The following is an 18,813-nucleotide window of genomic DNA, read 5'->3' as shown; positions in this document are numbered from 1 at the left end:
TATGTAGATTTTTTTCATGCTGCCAAAACAATGCTTACCAACAGGAGGTTAGGGGGCTCTAGTAACATTGTTACTGGCCTACCCAAATTTTAATATGATTGTATATAATTAGTATAATCGCTAAGTATTTAAGTGCTGAAATGAAATAAACCACATAATCACAAAAGAGGACCATGATTTAGGTGATAATAAGAAAGAAAAGTAAATAATACTACATACAGTAGCTAAATAGCTAAATGTTACTTTTAAAACAACAAAGAACAGTGTACTTTTACAACAGATTCCATCATAACCATTCTTAGACTAAAACACAAGTACATAAATAGTGTTCAAATTTACTCACAAGCAAAGATTTTATGTATCGTCATCTGTTCTACATTTGATACTTTTCTCTATACCTTTAAAGTCGCCATGAAACAGAAGTTGAGAATGTTCTCCTCCCCCCCTGTTGTACTTCCAGTTGAAACATTCCTGAAATGGGGAGAAAAATGTAGTTTGACAAAGGGTTTGCTGAAGTTTTTTTGTTGATAGTTTTTAAAATTTTTTTGTAGAGAATTTTATGTTTTTTTCTTCATTAAAAATCATAAGGATAACCATTTTTTCAGACTGGTTATGTAAGATTTTTAGACTACATGGATATATAGTTGAATAATGCTAGAATTAGGAGAGAACAGCTGAAGCACAGAGGAAAAGGAAATGAAGGCTTTACGTGTCACTACCCACCCCATCCAGGGAATGAGGAAGAAACTCCACCTGTAAATGACAGCACATCACAGCTCCTGAGGTAGGCGTGTTCCCATAGACTTTCTTCAAGACGATTCTTTTAATACTGCCTAGTGAGCTGATGTATGCATTGACTGTGAAGTACTGGAGGTGGTTAAGACGGTTCAGGATGGAGGAGTGCTGTTTATCAGGCGAAGAAAAAGAGAAAATGAGGATTCACCAAGAAATTGAGAGGAAGCTAAAAATGGACAAGCGGAGTTCCAACAAAGAATTGAAGCTTTTACTTTTAGGTATGTACTTTATAGATTTTTATAACTATTAAAAACATTTTGGTGCTTGAAATGAATACTCATTTACTTAAAGAAAATGCAACAAAACCTTTTTATTTTTATTTTTATTTTAATTCAGTCAGTTGCCAAGGATATATTTATTATTTTCATATAGTTTAACTTAGCTTTAAAAAAAGATGTAAAACAAAATAGACATATTTAAGTAAACTTTTAAAAGTTACAAAACAGAGAGAGAGAGACAGAGAGAGAGAGAGAGAGAGAGAGAGAACAAGCTATTAATAAATACGACAATAGTAATATTTAAAATAACTACTACTACTACCAATAATGTTACTTTAAAAAAAAAAAAAACTCACAACGATCTGTAATGTAAAACATCTTTCATTTCGGCTGTTTAGCATTTTATTACTTGACATGAATTTACTATCCAATTAAAATGGCAATGTACTTTTGTTCAAATACAATTTTAAGGCTTAAAATTTTCACTTTAGTTGTTTAGACGACATATTCCTCGGTTTGTGGTCATATGCAAACACATGCAAAATCATGTCAATGCATCCGTCACATGTGTCGTTATGTTTTTCAATTCCTAATGAAAAAAACACACACAATCATATCAAGATGCTTATGAAAAACATGCAAAACATGAACATTTTATGAATGCCTAACACAGCATTTACAGATAGGATCAGTTCCAGAATGTGCAGTTGTTTCATATAGAAAATAATCACTTTTCACTGGGATTAAGTTCTTTCATGGTTTTCCCTTTGTAACGTATGTCCCTATTGGACTTTATTTTTTTGTCTAGTACTGTTTGGTTGTAATGTGACTAGTTTATTAGAAGAACTGGTGAACAAGTCTATCCAGTGTTTCCTTGTTTCAGACATGATAACAATCTCCACACTTTCAGCAAAACTTCCATTTGTCAGACCTGTTTAACATGTTAGAGATTAGTATACAGCAATCCAACTCTGAAATCTTATTTTTTATGCCATCATATGTGGTTATGTGTTATTAAACTCAACAGAATGAATTTGGTTTTCTGCATGGAGAGAATTGTGTTTTCTGTATGCATGGTGGACCATACTGAATGTTAGTGTGTCTAAAAATAGCTGTTCAGTTTCACATGAATACAAATCATATACAAATATTTTGCACCTTACTGGCAGGGTAGTTTGATGACATGATTACAACGTCCTAAGGCAAAAAATCTAACTAGGAAATACATAATAGAAATCTTTGTCTGCATTTCTAAAATGAACATCAGGAAATCAACACTTTATCATCCTATTTTTGCATGTCAGCAGTTCTGTATTGAAGGTTACTTAATTATAAAAAAGAAAACGTTGTCATAATTCTCACGTTGTCACAAAGTGTATAATTTTTAATGTGAAGAATTTGTAGTCTACATATTTCCATCATGTTTTTTTTCATCATGTCATCAGTCTGGATTTTGAATGTTTTCAGAATAATCACTTGGTTTGTGTGACTTTTGGAAGCTTTGGAATAATCTGATAGATTTGTGTTTTGTTTTGTATCACTTCTCACTTATATAAAACCTATCAAAATATTTACTTTTGCAATCTATAAAAGAATACCAATATAGTTTAAATTTTGAGTTAACAATCACCTTATACCATCAGTCTAATACCAGCAGATTGTAATGTCTTTGAAGCTTTGTGCCGTTTGTTAGCATTATCTCATTTTCCCACACAAATCAGGGAACATCCAACAGTTAATTACTCCTCCAGCATGATAAATAAAAGAAAATTAAATAAAAGAAAATTAACACGTAAAGAGAAAAATATATAGGTCTACATAAAACAATGGTAAAGCTTTAAAGACCTCTAGCGGACAACTGCAGAATCGCAATCTTTTTCCAACACGTCTAAACCTGGCCATGCTCTTATCACTGTTTTGACTTTGATTTTCATTTATCTTTAATCCAGAAAATGTTCTTCTTCTGCTAAACATGAAACTAAGGAAGTCCTAAGAGGTCATGCATTAAAATATTTTTTTTCTCTCTTGCTTTGTCGAGATCTCGACTCAACAATGTAATCTCGACATGACAAAAGTTGTTTTCTCGTGACCACGACTTAATTTACATGTTACAGTTGTGGCCAAAATGATTAGAACACTAGTATTTTCACAAGCTGAATTTGTTACTGTGTTTCTGATTTGCTGAGATGTATAGGTATGGAATATCAGTTTACATTTTCACACATTCATTTTGCTATTAATTATGATGATCCAGTTTATGAAATACTTTTACAAACCACTTCTTCTAGAAATGAGCACTGGTAATCTCTATTTATTAGTATTTATAATATGTTCTAATTCTTTCTAAATACGTTTATTATTACAAAAACCATCAAAGAGGTCTATTTACCAGCCTAAACAAAAACAAAAAAGCTTTAGGCAATTCATAACTCATTAAAGCCTTTTACTGCCATTTTAACTATCTGTATTTATATGTAAAATCATTATGATAGAAAAAAAAAACATTATTATCCAACGAATCATGCATAAAAATAAAGATACTACCATACCACATAAACACTCCTTATTGATAACAGCTGCCCTATTGTTCTAAAGAATTTTATTATGAGGGGGGAAGTTAAGTTTATTATCATTGGTAAAAATAACTTTATGAGAATGGTCATTCTACAGAAATGTGCATTTTTCTGTCCCTAAAAATAACAGCGATATCACACTTAATTTTTTTTTAGATTTACAATTTCTTTACATTTCAAAACGAAACATTATGTTTTAAACAGAACAGAAGGAAGGTGCTTTATTTTGAGGTCAAAAACAAATTACTTTTTTTAGAGTGTTATTTTTCTTTTCTCTTTCTCAAAACCATTGTGTTTCTCACTGGTGATTGATTTGTGTCGCTGGTGTTATTGTGTTTTTTTTCCCTATGTCACATTAAAAAATGTGTTGAGATATGTAAGAAATTTAATTATGATAATATTTTACATCCATTGAATTCTGCTCCTCTCAAGATTTATGATGACATCATTGCTTAGTTAATAAGATTTGTTTACATTTTTTTTTCATTTTTAAAGCAAACATATGGTTGCAGAAATGGACTCATCATTAAAAATCATCATTAAATCATGCTTTTAACAACCCTAATTAAAACAACTAAAATATATCTCCTTATTTATTGCATTATCATTATTTTGTTACCCTGACGACAAGTGCTAAAAAAATCAAGAAATAGTATTTATAATTATTATTAAAAATATTATTAATAAAGTAGGTAGTGCTGTCGCCTCACAGCAAGAAGGTCGCTGCTTGAGCCTCGGCTGGGTCCGTCTGCGTTTCTGTGTGGAGTTTGCAAATTCTCCCTGTGTTCGCGTGAGTTTCCTCCGGGTGCTCTGGTTTCTCCCACAGTCCAAAGACATGCGGTATAGGTGAATTGGGTAGGCTAAATTGTCTTTAGTGTATGTGTGTGAATGAGTGTGTATGGATGTTTCCCAGAGATGGGTTGCAGATGGAAGGGCATACGCTGCGTAAAACATATGCCGGATTAGTTGGCAGTTCATTCCACTGAGGCAACACCGGATTAATAAAGGCACTAAACCGAAGATAAAATGAATGAATGAAAAATAAATACCTTTAATATTGCTAAAAAAGTAGCACCAGTAAAGTAACACAAGTGACAAAAAAGTACATGCAATATTTAAAGTACAAAAACTATATAATTTTTTTTTAAGCTGTCATTTAAGTGGTCTCATGAAGGCAAAATGTAAATGATTATTGTCGAAGTACAAGTTTAAATGTAAAAATAATACATTAGATGTTTGACATTATGACAGATATATTTAAAGGAATAAAACAGTTTAAAGGCCAGTGTCATAATTTACTCACCCTTGACTTAAACACAAAAGAAACAATCTGGAAACCATTAACTCTTCAGAATATCTTGTTTTGTGTTTAACAGAAAATATTGACAAATATGAATGAATAAATTCGTTTTTTTTTATTTTGTATTTTGGGACAACTATCCCATTTTTTCTAAATGACCAAGAAAAGATTTAAAATCAGTGGTAAAAAATATCTTTCCCCATAAAATAAAATAGGGGCATCACGTGGTACAGTGGGTAGCATAATTGCCTCACATCAAGAAGGTCGCTATTTTGAGTCTCGGCAGGGTCAATTGACATTTCTGTGTGGAGTTTGCATGTTCTCCCCTTGTTCGTGTGAGTTTCCTTTGATGCTACAGTTTCCCCACAGTCCAAAGATATGTGGGTATAGGTGAATTGAATAAACTAAATTGGCCGTAGTCGTGCATAAAATATATTCAGGATAAGTTGGTGGTTCATTCCACTGAGGCGACTCCTGATTAATAAAGAGACTAAGCCGAAAAGAAAATGAATGAATGAAAATAAATAAAATTAAAATAAAACTTTAGTCATAAGCCATGATTCACTCAACCTAATGGTGTGGACAAAATATTCCCTCATGGGACATAAAAAAAAGTAATTCAGTCCAAGATATTCTTTTTCATACAATTTAAATATTTGGTGACTGAGCCAGACTTAAAGATAACATTATTGAAGGGCAAATCGTTTTGCTGAAACTATCCAATTAAAATCCGTGGTTTAGCTTTGAAGATATGCAGCACAATAACTGTGTGATGCATGATTTCTCTGTGCTAAAACTTTTCATGTTACTGCACAGGCACAGGAGAGAGTGGGAAGAGCACTTTCATCAAGCAGATGAGAATTATACATGGCAAGGGCTACACAGAGGAAGACAAGAGGTCCTTTGCCAAACTGGTGTACCAGAATGTCTTTACTTCCATTCAAAGCATGCTTAAAGCCATGGAGAACCTGAAAATCCCCTTTGCTGAAAGCAAAAATGAAGTATGCACCATATATTCAGACACAATGATGTGTTTTATTATTAAATATCTAAATAAAATAAAAACAAGACTGAAATTGTGAACAATTGTGTTGCAGACATTTGCTGCAATGCTTAAGGAGGTGGAAGCAGAATCAGTGCAAACAATGGAGGCTAAATATGCTGAAGCCATCAAGAGTGTGTGGAAAGACCAAGGCCTGCAGAAATGCTATGAACGCAGGAGAGAGTATCAGTTATCCGACTCTACCAAATAGTAAGTGCTGTGAATGTTTCTTTGTTTTACACATATATGATAAATGCTTTTGTTTTAAGATATTGTTTTTAGATTAAGTTGATTTTGCAGAGTTAGACATGCTTGATTTAACCATAATGTACGTATGATATGTTAATGTATAATTATATCATGACTTTATTTGGAGGAGCACATTATCATTAACCAATTTTTAACTACTTATGCATGTTCATGTAGTGCGTTTACACTGAATAACAATAGAAAAATGTCAACATCAACATGAACAGTTTAAGTAAAGTTTAATATTAAACTAATTTCGAGAGGAGCACATGCTCATTATTGACCCAGCTAGCCCACATTAGCTAATCATGATCCTCCAATCAAAGGATCCCAAGTAACTATATATATCCTCATTTCCTTTCTACAACTATCTTCGTCTGAAAGAAACTCCTCTCCGTCTTCCACCTTTATCCAGAATGGGCGGCACGGTGGCCCAGTAACTAGTACTTTTGCCTCACAGCAAGAATACCAATGGCGTCAGGTCCTCGCAGAGTTTGCATGTTTACCCGTGTACGGTTGGGTTTCCCCCGGGTTCCCCGGTTTCCTCCCACCGTCCAAATATGCTCTTTATTGTAAATAAAATAAGCCTTAATCTTTTTTCTAATGTCTTACTCTTAGGAAGTTTAACTTGACCTTAGCAGCAGGGGAGTTTGAGATCAACCTGAGCTCAATTTTCTCACGCCCTGCGAAAGTGGGAGCCCTGGGCTTAAGGATCCCTTGAGCTTATGGCCCTCTCCCAGTTAAGGATGATGTGCCCCTCCAAGTAAAGTCACAAAATAATTATACATAAAATTTAGCTTAAACATAAATGTTAATTAATACATTAATTAACAGCATGTACTAACAAGTAATTAAGGTAGCCGGCATTCACACATGAACTCTTGTGACTCATGTTTTAATTAAAGTAAGTTCATGGTTAGCATATACATTAACTCATCATTAATTCATAATAAAGTAATGTTTAGTTACATATTAATACATCATTATTCATGTACTGTTATTGTAAAGTGTTACCAAACCTAACCGTAACCCTAACCCTAACTAACCCAACCAAAAGTTTGAGAGAAATAGTGAGTGATTCTGTGTTATTCTTTTACTTCTTGATTTAACTGCAACACTGGAACATGAAATTTTGATCTTTTGTATGGAACATTGGTTGAGCATTAAGATCACGGCCTTGGTTCAGTTATCAGGAAGCATTAGTTGTCCAATATTAATTGGTAACACTTATTTTAATCTCATATATAAATCATATAAATCATTAACTGTTGTAATTTACAGTAGGCTATTTATTAAGAAATAAAAAAATCGTAATTAATAATATTAATTATTATTATTATTTTTTAAATTAAATTTGATTTATTTTACAATAAATACAATAATACAATAAATTATTGTACAATTTGCCACATTCAAACCACTGCAGAAATCTTCTAACCAACAGGCATGTCATATACAGTACAGATTCATTTCTTAATAAATGACCTACTATAGATTAAACCATTAACATATGCTATATATTTTTGTTTCACAAGCTTTGGAGACAAAGTAAATTCCGTTTTTAAATAATAGGTCACCTATGGCTTTCGTCATGAGCCATGGCTGTGTTCAAAATAGCATAAATGTTTTCAAAGCGTACTACAAAGGGAGCGCAGTTGTCAACATGAAGATCGCTAAAACTGAACTGTAAAAAATACTTGGAAAGCAAATTACACCCATAAGAGAGATGACTTTAACGATTTTTAAATTATTCTATGTTTAAATGTTGGAAGGTTCGAAAGGAAGGAAACAGAACACCATAACCCCCTCCCCCCGATTCTCAGTCATTAGTTCGCACACCTGCGTAGACCCTTTACTTGTACAGTAAGGGAATCATTTTATATGTTTTATTACACTTTAATAAAGATGGTAGTAAAAAGATGTTAAAATACCATTAAAGCAACCATTTCTGTGAAAAAACAAAGGCACATCCAACACAATTTAAATGATTTAATGATTAACACATATAGCGGACAAAACGTCAATCCATAAAACACAGCAAAGCAAGGAAATATAAAATTTAGGTAATAAATGGCAATATTCTCTCAGTTACCCTGACGACAAAAAAGAACCACCAAGTATAACACCTTTTTAATGAAAAGGGGCACAGCTTAGAAACACATGACCAGTACCTGCATTGGGTCTCTCTCTTCATGTGATGCATGAAAAAAATGGAGATTCTTGGTAAGTATTTTTGTGTGCTTGTGTCTGAGTTGGGCGATACGTGAAAAGAAACAGGAAAAGTGAAAATAAGTCTTCTCTGGAGATGTTCTGCCCTGATTTTTGGCTGTGTAGATAGATTTAATTATTAGTCAAATCACACCCATTCTCTACTGACTGACCAATGGCTTTGAGAGGAAAGTTTGCGCTGGAGCATTCCTTTGTTTTTCCTCACTGGTCTTGGAGTAGCAGAGGCCAGCTAGTGAAGTGCTGTGCAGGTAAACCTCACTCCTCTAACAGACGCTAGAAGCTAGACGCCTCCTAGTCTAGGCCTCCTAGGCTAGTCTTTAGCTTCCTTGTTAGAGCAACTGACTCCCATGCGGAAAGTCGCTGGTTTGATCCCAGCTTAAAACGGGTTGGGTGGTGTAGGACTTATGGGGTTACATTGGTGTCGTGACCCGGGATATAACTGAGGATATAACTGAGGATGCGCGTGGTGAGAGTGGTGTCGCGGACGCTGCCCTCTAATCTGCCGCCCTAGACGTGGATATAACTAAGGACGCGGTTGGTGAGGGAACTGTTGTGGACGCCGCCTTCTCCATTCTGCCGCCCTAGGCGCAGATATACAATAGTATCTGGATGCAGCCTTTACGATGCAAGCTGAGATTGCATCACTTAGCGATGCAATGTCAGACACAATGCACTCGAATGAACCCCTGACATCACTGTGAGGGGTAGGGTTAGTGGTGGGGTTAGGTGAGCCCATTAAAAACCATTGGATGCAGCTCAGATTGAACTATACCAGGTCTGCATCCAGACCCCTCACCGGATGTAACTGAGGACGCGGGTGGTGAGGATGGTCTTGCGAACACCGCCCTCTCTATTCTGCCGCCCTAGGCGCAGGTATAACTGAGGACAAGGGTGGTGAGGTAGGTGACGCGGACGGCGCCCTCTCTATTCTGCTGCCCCAGGCGGCCTTCTAGGTCGCCTCTATGGCCGCGCTGGCCCTGCATACAAGTTATCATCATATGTCCTAGATCATGCACTGTAGAATTATGTACAAAGCAGATAGTAAACATGACAGTTTTAAAAAAATACATAAAACGTTATTCATGCATTCTTACTCTATCTAATGCCTTGAAAATAGCATATTAAAGTGTTTGAAATTAAGGAGGAGAATATGTAGATTATACACACATTACATGCATTTTGAAGCAAATTTTCTAGGAGTTTTCAGGAGTCCATTTCAATACTGTGTGTGTGGGTTCCAAAGATGTGAGGGATCTTTGAAGACCATGACAGGATGGAGCAAGAAGGGCATCTTGGTAGACAAGATGTCACAGAATGATCTTATTCAAACCTTTTTAGAGCTGAGATTCATAAAAGTCAGGAGACCGGACCCAGATCTATTCTGGACACTTGTTTATATTTGCCTACAACTTTCACTCTGAAGTTTAACCCCCTTGAAAGTATTTAGGCAAAAGGGCAAGCCATTTAATATGAAACAAAGCCACAAATGGTGCATGTCATAATAGAACATTTTAATTTTAACTGCTTGCCTGCTAAAAAGTAAAATGTCTTTTTATTTTGAACATGAGAAGTATGAATAAATTAATATGTTCTTCATCTGCTATACTACTATTATCAACCGGTGCCAAAGATCAACAGGTGCCAGTTAAGCCACTTCACTTGCATTTAGAAAACCTCCCCTGTGTCCCAATGGGATAAAAAATTTAATGCATACTTCAGAATACTGACAGAAGAAATAAGTTATTTTTTCTAATAGTATATCTTTGTACATACTGCATACATAACGCAGTGGCACAGTAGGTAGTGCTGTCACCTCATAGCAAGAAGGTCACTGGTTCGAGCCTCGGCCGGGTCAGTTGGCGTTTCAGTGTGGAGTTTGCATGTTTTCTCTGCGTTCGCGTGGGTTTCCTCCGGGTGCTCAGGTTTCCACCACAGTCCAAAGACATGTGGTACAGGTAAATTGGGCAGGCTAAATTGTCCGTAGTGTATGAGGGCTCTATTTTGACGGTCCATGCGCAGAGCGCAAAACGCAGGGCGCAAACGCTTTCAGGGTGTGTCAGAACGCATTTTTGCTAATTTAAGGACGGGAAAATGCGCTTTGCGCCAAGGCGCATGAGCTAAAAGGGTTGAATTTATTTTCTTAATGAGTTATAGGTGTGTTTTGAGAATAAACCAATTAGAGTCTCATCTCCCATTCCCTTTAAGACCCAGCTCTGTTGCGCCAAGAGCGCATTCGCTATTTACAGGACGCAAAGTAAGTCTAAGTGGAAAAAATGAGCATTTCACAAGCAAACAGTTAACAGTTGACAGTTTTTTAACAGATCACTGGTAAACAGAGCATCTACTGCGTGAGAATGAGAGATAATGGAACTACTTTCACATTCGCTCTTGGATAGGGAAACCTTTACGCACAGACATCAATTAGCCTATAAATAATTAATTTAGTTTGTTAAGCACAAACATTTGTTTCAAAACTATTTCTAAATTCAGTTCTAATTTCTAGTAAACCAATAAATGAACAATAATGACCAAGTGTAGTCAAAATACTTATGGCCAAAATAATATGGTCTAAAACCTGACAGGTGGGCAAATCTAAGCTTGTTTTTAATAAAACAAATATAAATATGGATATAATAAATAATACTGCTAATAATAATAACATTATACAAAAGCAAATTGTTATGAATGAACTGAAAAAGCCTCCCGAGATGAAGAAGACATAAAAGCAGTGATTTTTCATATTTATGTACGCTAGAAAATAATATATTTTGTAATATTTTAAACCTTTATATTTATATCCTATATCTATTCTTATTATATCCTATATATATCCTTAATATTTAATTTTTTTCATATGTAAAGATATTTGCCTATTGCTCTCTTGTGCATATTAAGCAGTACGTAAGCGAGGCTCAACTCTGCGCCGGAGTTTAGACCGGGTTAGTTTTGGTCTAATGAAAAATCTATTATAGTTTCTCAAAATAGCGACGTGCCAGCGGTCCGCCTCAGAACGCCTTCCTTTTTAGACCAGAACGCCTATGGGTGCACAAATGAGCGCTAATGCATTTGCTATTTAAACAGCGTAGCGCAACGCCTTAAAACTCTTGCGCCAAGCTGAAACTACCAAAAGACTATTGCACCGCGTCTTGCGCCACACTGGGCCGGGTGTATGATAGGGCCCTGAGTGTGAATGAGTGTGTGTAAATGTTTCCCAGGAATGGGTTGCGGCTGGAAGGGCATCCGCTGCGTAAAAACGTGCTGGATAAGTTGGCGGTTCAATCCGCTGTGGCAACCCTGGATTAATAAAGGGACTAAGCTGACAAGAAAATAAATGAATGAATGTACATACTGCTCTCAGGGTATGCACAAACTTGTAAAATGTGTACTATAAATTGAAGCCAGCAGGACATTTTAGCACACAATCAAGCATTCATTAATTAAATATCATTGGATCCTTTATCCAGGGAAGTTGAAATGTTCATATTTCTGTGTTTTCTGAGTATATGTGTTTTTAAATAAGTCTTTTCTGCATGTTTTTCAGTTACCTTGATGACATGGACAGAATAGCTGCAGGGTTTTACATGCCGACTTTGCAGGATATTCTACGAGTCCGAGTTCCAACCACAGGCATCATTGAATACGTCTTTGACCTTCAGAGTGTTCTATTCAGGTAACTACTAACTGGTGTAGTGACGATGGCTAAATAACAATGGAACAGTTTGTAAATTGAAAATTTATTGCTGAATCTTCAGAATGGTTGATGTCGGAGGCCAAAAGTCAGAAAGACGGAAGTGGATCCATTGTTTTGAAAACGTCACATCTGTAATCTTCTTGGTGGCTCTGAGCGAATATGATCAGTTCTTATTTGAGAGTGCGAATGAGGTTAGTCTATTTCTTATGAGATATTAAGAAAAACTTTGGATTTGATTCTTTTTGTTTATACGATGTTATTCCTCCACAGAATCGAATGGAAGAAAGCAAGGCACTTTTTAAGACAATCATCTCCTATCCCTGGTTTCAGGATTCCTCTGTCATTTTGTTCCTTAATAAGACAGATATCCTGAAGGATAAGATCTTAAAGTCAGACCTTGCGAAGTATTATCCACAGTTCACAGGTTGGTGAATGGCTGACAATCTTATTCCTCACTTTTGGCAAATTTTCCAAGTCCTTGTTTTTCCTTTTAAATAGTCCAATTACTTTTAAATAATTATACAAGATGACATGATTTACCAGATGTCATATGCAGTTTGTTTTAAAATTTAAAAAAATTGTTTTTAAAATGTTTTAATATTTAGTTTTTGAATGGGTCTTTTGATGAATGAAAGTTTGTAATGACTTTCAATGAAGGCCCAAAACTTAAGCATTTTTCAAATCGTAATTTGTATTTCAAATATGAAAGGATGAAAATATGAGAAGGAGTAAATTATGACATGGGAGTGCCCATAACACTGGATTCTGACAAAATAATGTATGTCAACTCAAATACAACAAATCAACCACATAAATAATGTGTAATAGATATGATAAAACAAACAAAATACTGTTATGCTATTCAGTGGAGTTAAAAAATATTAGCTTTAATGTTATTTTAAGAGCCCCCACTTAGCTGATAATTGAATAAAGCGAGTTTGGCATGCTGTCCCGGGAGAGAGCCCTGTGCTCATAAGATCTTTGAGCCTGGGGCTCCCTCCCATTTGCAGGGCAAGAGGGGAGTTTGAGCTCATTTAGGTCTTGAGAACCCCTCACCCCTCCCCCCTGTTTAGAGCTGATGACAGATCATAATTTGCTATGTAGAGATATACTGCTTGTTAGTAGTTCGACTATAGTGTTAATTGATCAATTCACTTAATGACATATGTTTTGGGAAGAAACCGAGCAACCCGGGAAAAATCCACTCGAGCACAAGAAGAACATGTACAGTAAACTCCGCAGAGAAATGACAGCTGGGCTGTTAAGGATTTGAACCAGTGACGTTCTTGCTGTGAGGCAACAGTGGTAACCACTGGGCTGTCATGTCGTCCTGTATAGGGAAAGGTGGAAGAGTTTTTTTACAGTGAGTTAGGAGTCATTTCATGGGTGAATCATGCATTTGTTAATGCGGGACCAGCCATGTTCAATCATAATCACATGCTTCTCTCGAAATTAGTTAATAAATAAACTTTACTTAGTTTAATGTCACCGTTGAGGGACGAACTGAAAATCAGCTTCACTGACCCCAACAGCCATGTAAGGTAGAAGACAACAGAAACCAAAACCTTTGAAGAAACCTGTCTCAGTCGGGGGACCAGTTCTCCTCTGGCCAAATGGATAATAGTCAGAGCTGCAGCCTAGAAAGACATTGGTGACCTTGAGAATGAAGATCTCATGTGTCATGACAAATGGTGCTTGTTTAAGCGGGTCCTAGGTGAGTGTGCAGGCTAGCCAAATTGATTGCTGAGAATCAGCCTTTAGGGTTGATTCATCAATGCCCTCCCTCACCATCTGGGGCTGTTTACTGTATGTATTATTTTTTCCTCCCAGTTTGTCTGTCTCACAAACTGTATTAGAAAGACAATTTCAGAGTTTATGTGCTAGGTGAGCGTGAAGCAAAAAGTAACGTGGGGTAAAATGTAACAAAGAGTTTTAAGGTAATTTCTAGGGTTAACCATGCTTTATGAGGTTTTTACCACAGTGTTGGCAGATGTTTTCCTGCCAATTATTGTAAAATTATGGCAACATTCTAACAAGAAACACAGAAGAAACCATTTTTGCAGCATAAAAGTATTTTTTATTATAGTCAAAATTTTTTTATTAAAAAAAATCTGTGAATGCATGTATGCAAAATCTTATATTGTTGTTATTACGTAGGCTAAAAGATGGAACTATTTTGAAAGATGTAAAAACACAGTGACTGCTAGCCACTTTTGAATAAAACACAACACAGCGAGGTTAGTTGTAACAGGGTGTTACAATTAGGCCACACTTGGTTGGACACTAACTAAACTAACACATTTTTTTGTGAATTTTGAGTGAAATGTTTAAAACTTTTTAAATAAATTGTTTTTAATAGAAAATATTTTTGTGTTGCTAATTCTACAATAAATGCATTGTATAATAATATATAATAATCCAAATGTGTTTGTCCAATAAATAAATAAATAAATAAACATGCTGTGCTATGTAGAATAAACAATAAATTGAGCTAAGTAATGAGGAAATATAGCTATTATTTAAAGTAAATTAAATTAACTGTGAAATTAGCGTTTTTAAGCATGTGTTACAACTAACCCTCTGTCTGTTACAACTTGCCCCACAGGTGGGGTAAATAGTAACATTTATACTCCTGGCATTTTTGGTAAAACTGCACAGAAACCATAAATTCGTCAATCATACAGTACAACAAGTGGGCATTTGTAGGAGAGACTTTTATGTTGTTGGTAAAAAAAATAAATAAATAATTTCTCTAACCCCATTACTTTTTTCATTATTTGGCCAAAACAAAAAAGTATTGCTTTGTACCCCGCTCTCCCCTAGATAAGAAAATGCCTGTAGATAATAAAAAACATATATAGTAATCAATCATCTACCATTTTTTATGTATCAAATGTAAAGGGTTATTCTAAAGTAAATAAAACCTTACACTATACAGATGAAGGTGAAAGGGATGTCCCTTTCATCCGTAACAAGAGATGTCATGCCAGATCTTTACAATGTTACTAACTCATTCAAGTCCCCTGAAAAGACAAAAGGCAAGTGCATAAGGGGGCAGTAGAATGCAGAGAAACTCAATAAACAATCAGTCGTGACTTCTTTGCAATTTTAGCATGACATCAACTTTCACTGTATTGGATGATTGCATGGTATGTAAATGCAAAACTCAGGATTCATTTGCTCACATGATACGGTCTGATTGCTCAGCAGCAGCTTGACAGCTAACACTGTGTGTATGAAATCAGCATATAACACAAGCTTCTTCTTCTTTTTTGTTTAATGGTGGTTGGCAAATCAGCAAATGGTCTATTTACACCACCCAATGGGAAGAAATCAAAAGCCACAACAAATTATTATTTTTTCCGGTCACAATTTACAATAAGGTTTATTAGTTAATGTTAATTATTGCATTAACTAACATGAACAAACAATGAACAATACATTTGCTACTGTATTTGTTCATGTTAGTTAACGTTAGTTAATGAAAATACCGTAGTTCATTGTTAGTTCATGTTAACTCATGGTGCATTAACTAATGTTGACAAGCTTGGACTTGGATGTTAATAATGCATTAGTAAATGTTCAATTATGATTAATAAATGCTGTACAAGTGTTGTTCATGATTAGTTCATGTTAGTAAATGCATTAACTAATGAACCTTATTGTAAAGTGTTACATTTTTTCCTAATCAGATCTGTATCTCACATATATTCATTCATTTTCTTTTCGCTTTAGTCCCTTTATTAATCAGGGGTCGCCACAGCAGAATGAACCGCCAACTTATCCAGCATATGCTTTATACAGCAGATGCCCTTCCAGCTGCAACCCATCACTGGGAAACACCCATGCACTCTCATTCACACACATAAACTATGGACAATTTAGCCTACCCCAGTGGTTCTCAAACTGTGGTACGTGTACCACTAGTGGTACGCAGGCTTCCTTCAAGTGGTACGCGGAGGAATGAAATATGTCATGTTCATGCTACACACATTTAAAAATTTCTCAAAAATTATGCATATAATATGCCATTTATAAATATAGCCTATATTTCTGAGGTAATCTGCCACGTTGTTTTAACTGTGCAGAGTTGTAGCTGCTTTACTGGGCCTACTACGCTACTGTATTTCAATACTGCTCATTTTTGGTGGTATACTTGGAGAGACAATCTTTTTTCTGAGGTGGTACTTGATGAAAAAAGTTTGAGAACCACTGGCCTACCCAATTTACCTATACCACATGTCTTTGGACTTGTGGGGGAAACCGGAGCACTCAGGGGAAACCCACATGAACATGGGGAGAGCATGCAAACTCCACAGAGAAATGCCAACTGACCCAGTTGAGGCTCGAAACAGCTACTTTTTTTGCTGTGAGGCGACAGCACTTCCTATTTCCTTTATAAGAGCCTTAAAAAGTCTTAAATTTGACTTGTTGAAACCTGCAGAAACTCTAAGGGTTCACGGGGGTGCTCTGGTGCAATTTTAATGAACATATGGTTCCTTGCCGGCATTCATTGACCAACCAACCAGCAATTTTCATGCAGAAAAAAATTTATCCTGTCACACAGCAAAATGGGTGAAGCTGTTCTTTGAGGCTAAAAGAAATTAAATGGTCGGCTCAGAGTTCTGATCTAAACCTGACTGAAATGCTGTAAAAAAATCATTGATGACAAAGTTCACAGTGGAGTAGTGATGTCATGTGAAGAAAGATGTGCTGAAATTATTCAAAACAAGGGCCTGTACACTTCCTATTAACCTCTGACTGCTGTAATCTTCATAAATTCAAGTTATAACCTTTCTCCTTGCTGCAAATGTTGCTGTTATTTGATCTCGGTGTATTTTGTTAAACACAATATTTACACACACATACAAAAAAATAAAAAAATTAAGAGGAGCCTACAATATGGATATGTACAATAGTCTAATCACATTTAGTATGAATTGCATGATTGATATTTCATATTGTTTGGAGCAGACTGTAATATACAGTAGGCGTTAGTTATTAAATGGTAATTAAATTACTACACTAATTAAATGAGTTACTGCACTACCTTGTGGTTTTCAAAAAAGAAAATGCAGCTACTTTAGGTTAGCAGCTTTGGTCAATTTGTTTTTACTAATTCCTGACACTGCTGGAGATTTTTCGATTAACTCTGATCATCATTGGAAATCTTTTCTGCTTCTTCCACAGGGCCTAAAAATGATGCAGATGCTGCAATGAAGTTCATCTTGAAAATGTATGAGGAACAGAACCCCGACAAACAGAAGCGGATCTATGCACATTTTACCTGTGCGACTGACACTGAAAATATCCGTTTTGTTTTTGAAGCAGTAAAGGACACCATTCTGCGCAACACCCTCAGCGCATTTAACTTAGGTTAGGTGACAGGAGTGTTTTTACATATACTGTTAGAATGGTTTTCACTCCTGATCCAATGAAAAGCTTTATATGATCTGTGAATGAAGACTGACATTGCTGTATGGAAATATTGTGTGAACTTATAGCCTGCTTGTGCTTACATAAATTATAGACATGCCCAAAAAAGAAATGTCTAATTTTATGTTAATCAGAGGCATGCGACACAGGTTTGGAACAACATGAGGTAGAGTGAATGATAAGATAATTTTTATTTAGTGTTAGCTGTCTTTTAAACTTTTTAAAAAAAGAATATTTTTTCAGGAAATGTCAGGAACTTTTTTTTTCTCTCCACTAGGATATTTTTCTATATGAAATGCTTTATTATGCTAAATAGATCTAAATTTACTGCAATACCTTAATTTGTAATATCAGGTGAATTAGATAAATATTTTCATTGATACTTAATGTAGCATCTGTTGTGAATATCTTCAATATTGCATTCTATTTCTAACAGATTTGAATAAAATATGAATTAAGCCTTATAGCATGAAAGGGACACTTTGAATCCATGCAAATCATGTGTAGCCACTGTCTTTGCTATTCAAACAATCTGCTTAAAACTGACATGGACATAAGAATGATGCCATTATACAGATTGTTTCATGTTTATTGTAACATGATTACAGATGAATTCAGTGAAAAGTGGGAAAAAAGCTGCTGCTTATTGTAAAATGTACCGAGAAATCCAATCAAATACTTTTGCATTTAGCAGCCATTGCATATTATTTAATAAATATTATACAAATATATATTTTTTATTATTTGTTTTTACATTTAAATTTCATTAAAGGACTTTTTTTCCAGTAAAAAGTTTTAACTGATTTCAACACTTTCTGATACTATAGGAGTGTCACAATTGCAAAATTGCTAAATATGGAGTCACTGTTAATATAACATTTTTGTTTATGCGTATTTTTGTATGGACAGTCACATTTTTCATTGCGATAACTTGAAAACAAAAGGAATATGTGTATGACACATACAATTGTTTATTTTACAACCAATATGTTGGTGAGAAAAAATAAATGTGACCATAAGTATTTTTTTAACCTTACGTCTGAGAAGTGGCAACTCTGTGTATATGTATATAGGAAATTTTCACAGTATGTCTGATAATATTTTTTTCTTCTGAAGAAAGTCTTATTTGTTTTTTTCAGCTAGAATAAAAGCAGTTTTTAAATCTTTACACACAATTTTAGGGACAAAATTTATTAGCCCCTTTAAGCTATATTTTTTCTCGATAATCTACAGAAAAAAAACATTGTTATACAATAACTTGCCTAATTACCCTAACCTTT

At 35.1% G+C, this 18,813-nt stretch overlaps 2 protein-coding genes across 2 annotated transcripts in view; one reads left to right on the top strand and one right to left on the bottom strand.

Annotated features, from left to right (window-relative positions):
• LOC141385623 (uncharacterized) overlaps window positions 1–18,813 on the bottom strand; it is a 355,697-nt gene that overhangs the window by 300,660 nt on the left and 36,224 nt on the right. The gene's annotated exons all lie outside the window — the stretch shown is intronic.
• Window positions 853–18,318, top strand: gna14 (guanine nucleotide binding protein (G protein), alpha 14). The gene is given in 7 exon segments (NM_001003753.1): window positions 853–1,013; window positions 5,703–5,887; window positions 5,984–6,138; window positions 11,948–12,076; window positions 12,159–12,288; window positions 12,368–12,521; window positions 17,288–18,318. Coding segments are annotated over 7 exon segments (1,065 nt in total). The 5' UTR covers window positions 853–892; the 3' UTR covers window positions 17,479–18,318.

The sequence above is a fragment of the Danio rerio genome, chromosome 5 (assembly GCF_049306965.1).
Source record: "Danio rerio strain Tuebingen ecotype United States chromosome 5, GRCz12tu, whole genome shotgun sequence".
Taxonomy (NCBI): domain Eukaryota; kingdom Metazoa; phylum Chordata; class Actinopteri; order Cypriniformes; family Danionidae; genus Danio; species Danio rerio.
The sequence above is the reverse complement of the archived record's forward strand: the minus strand, read 5'-3'. Positions and strand labels throughout refer to the sequence as shown.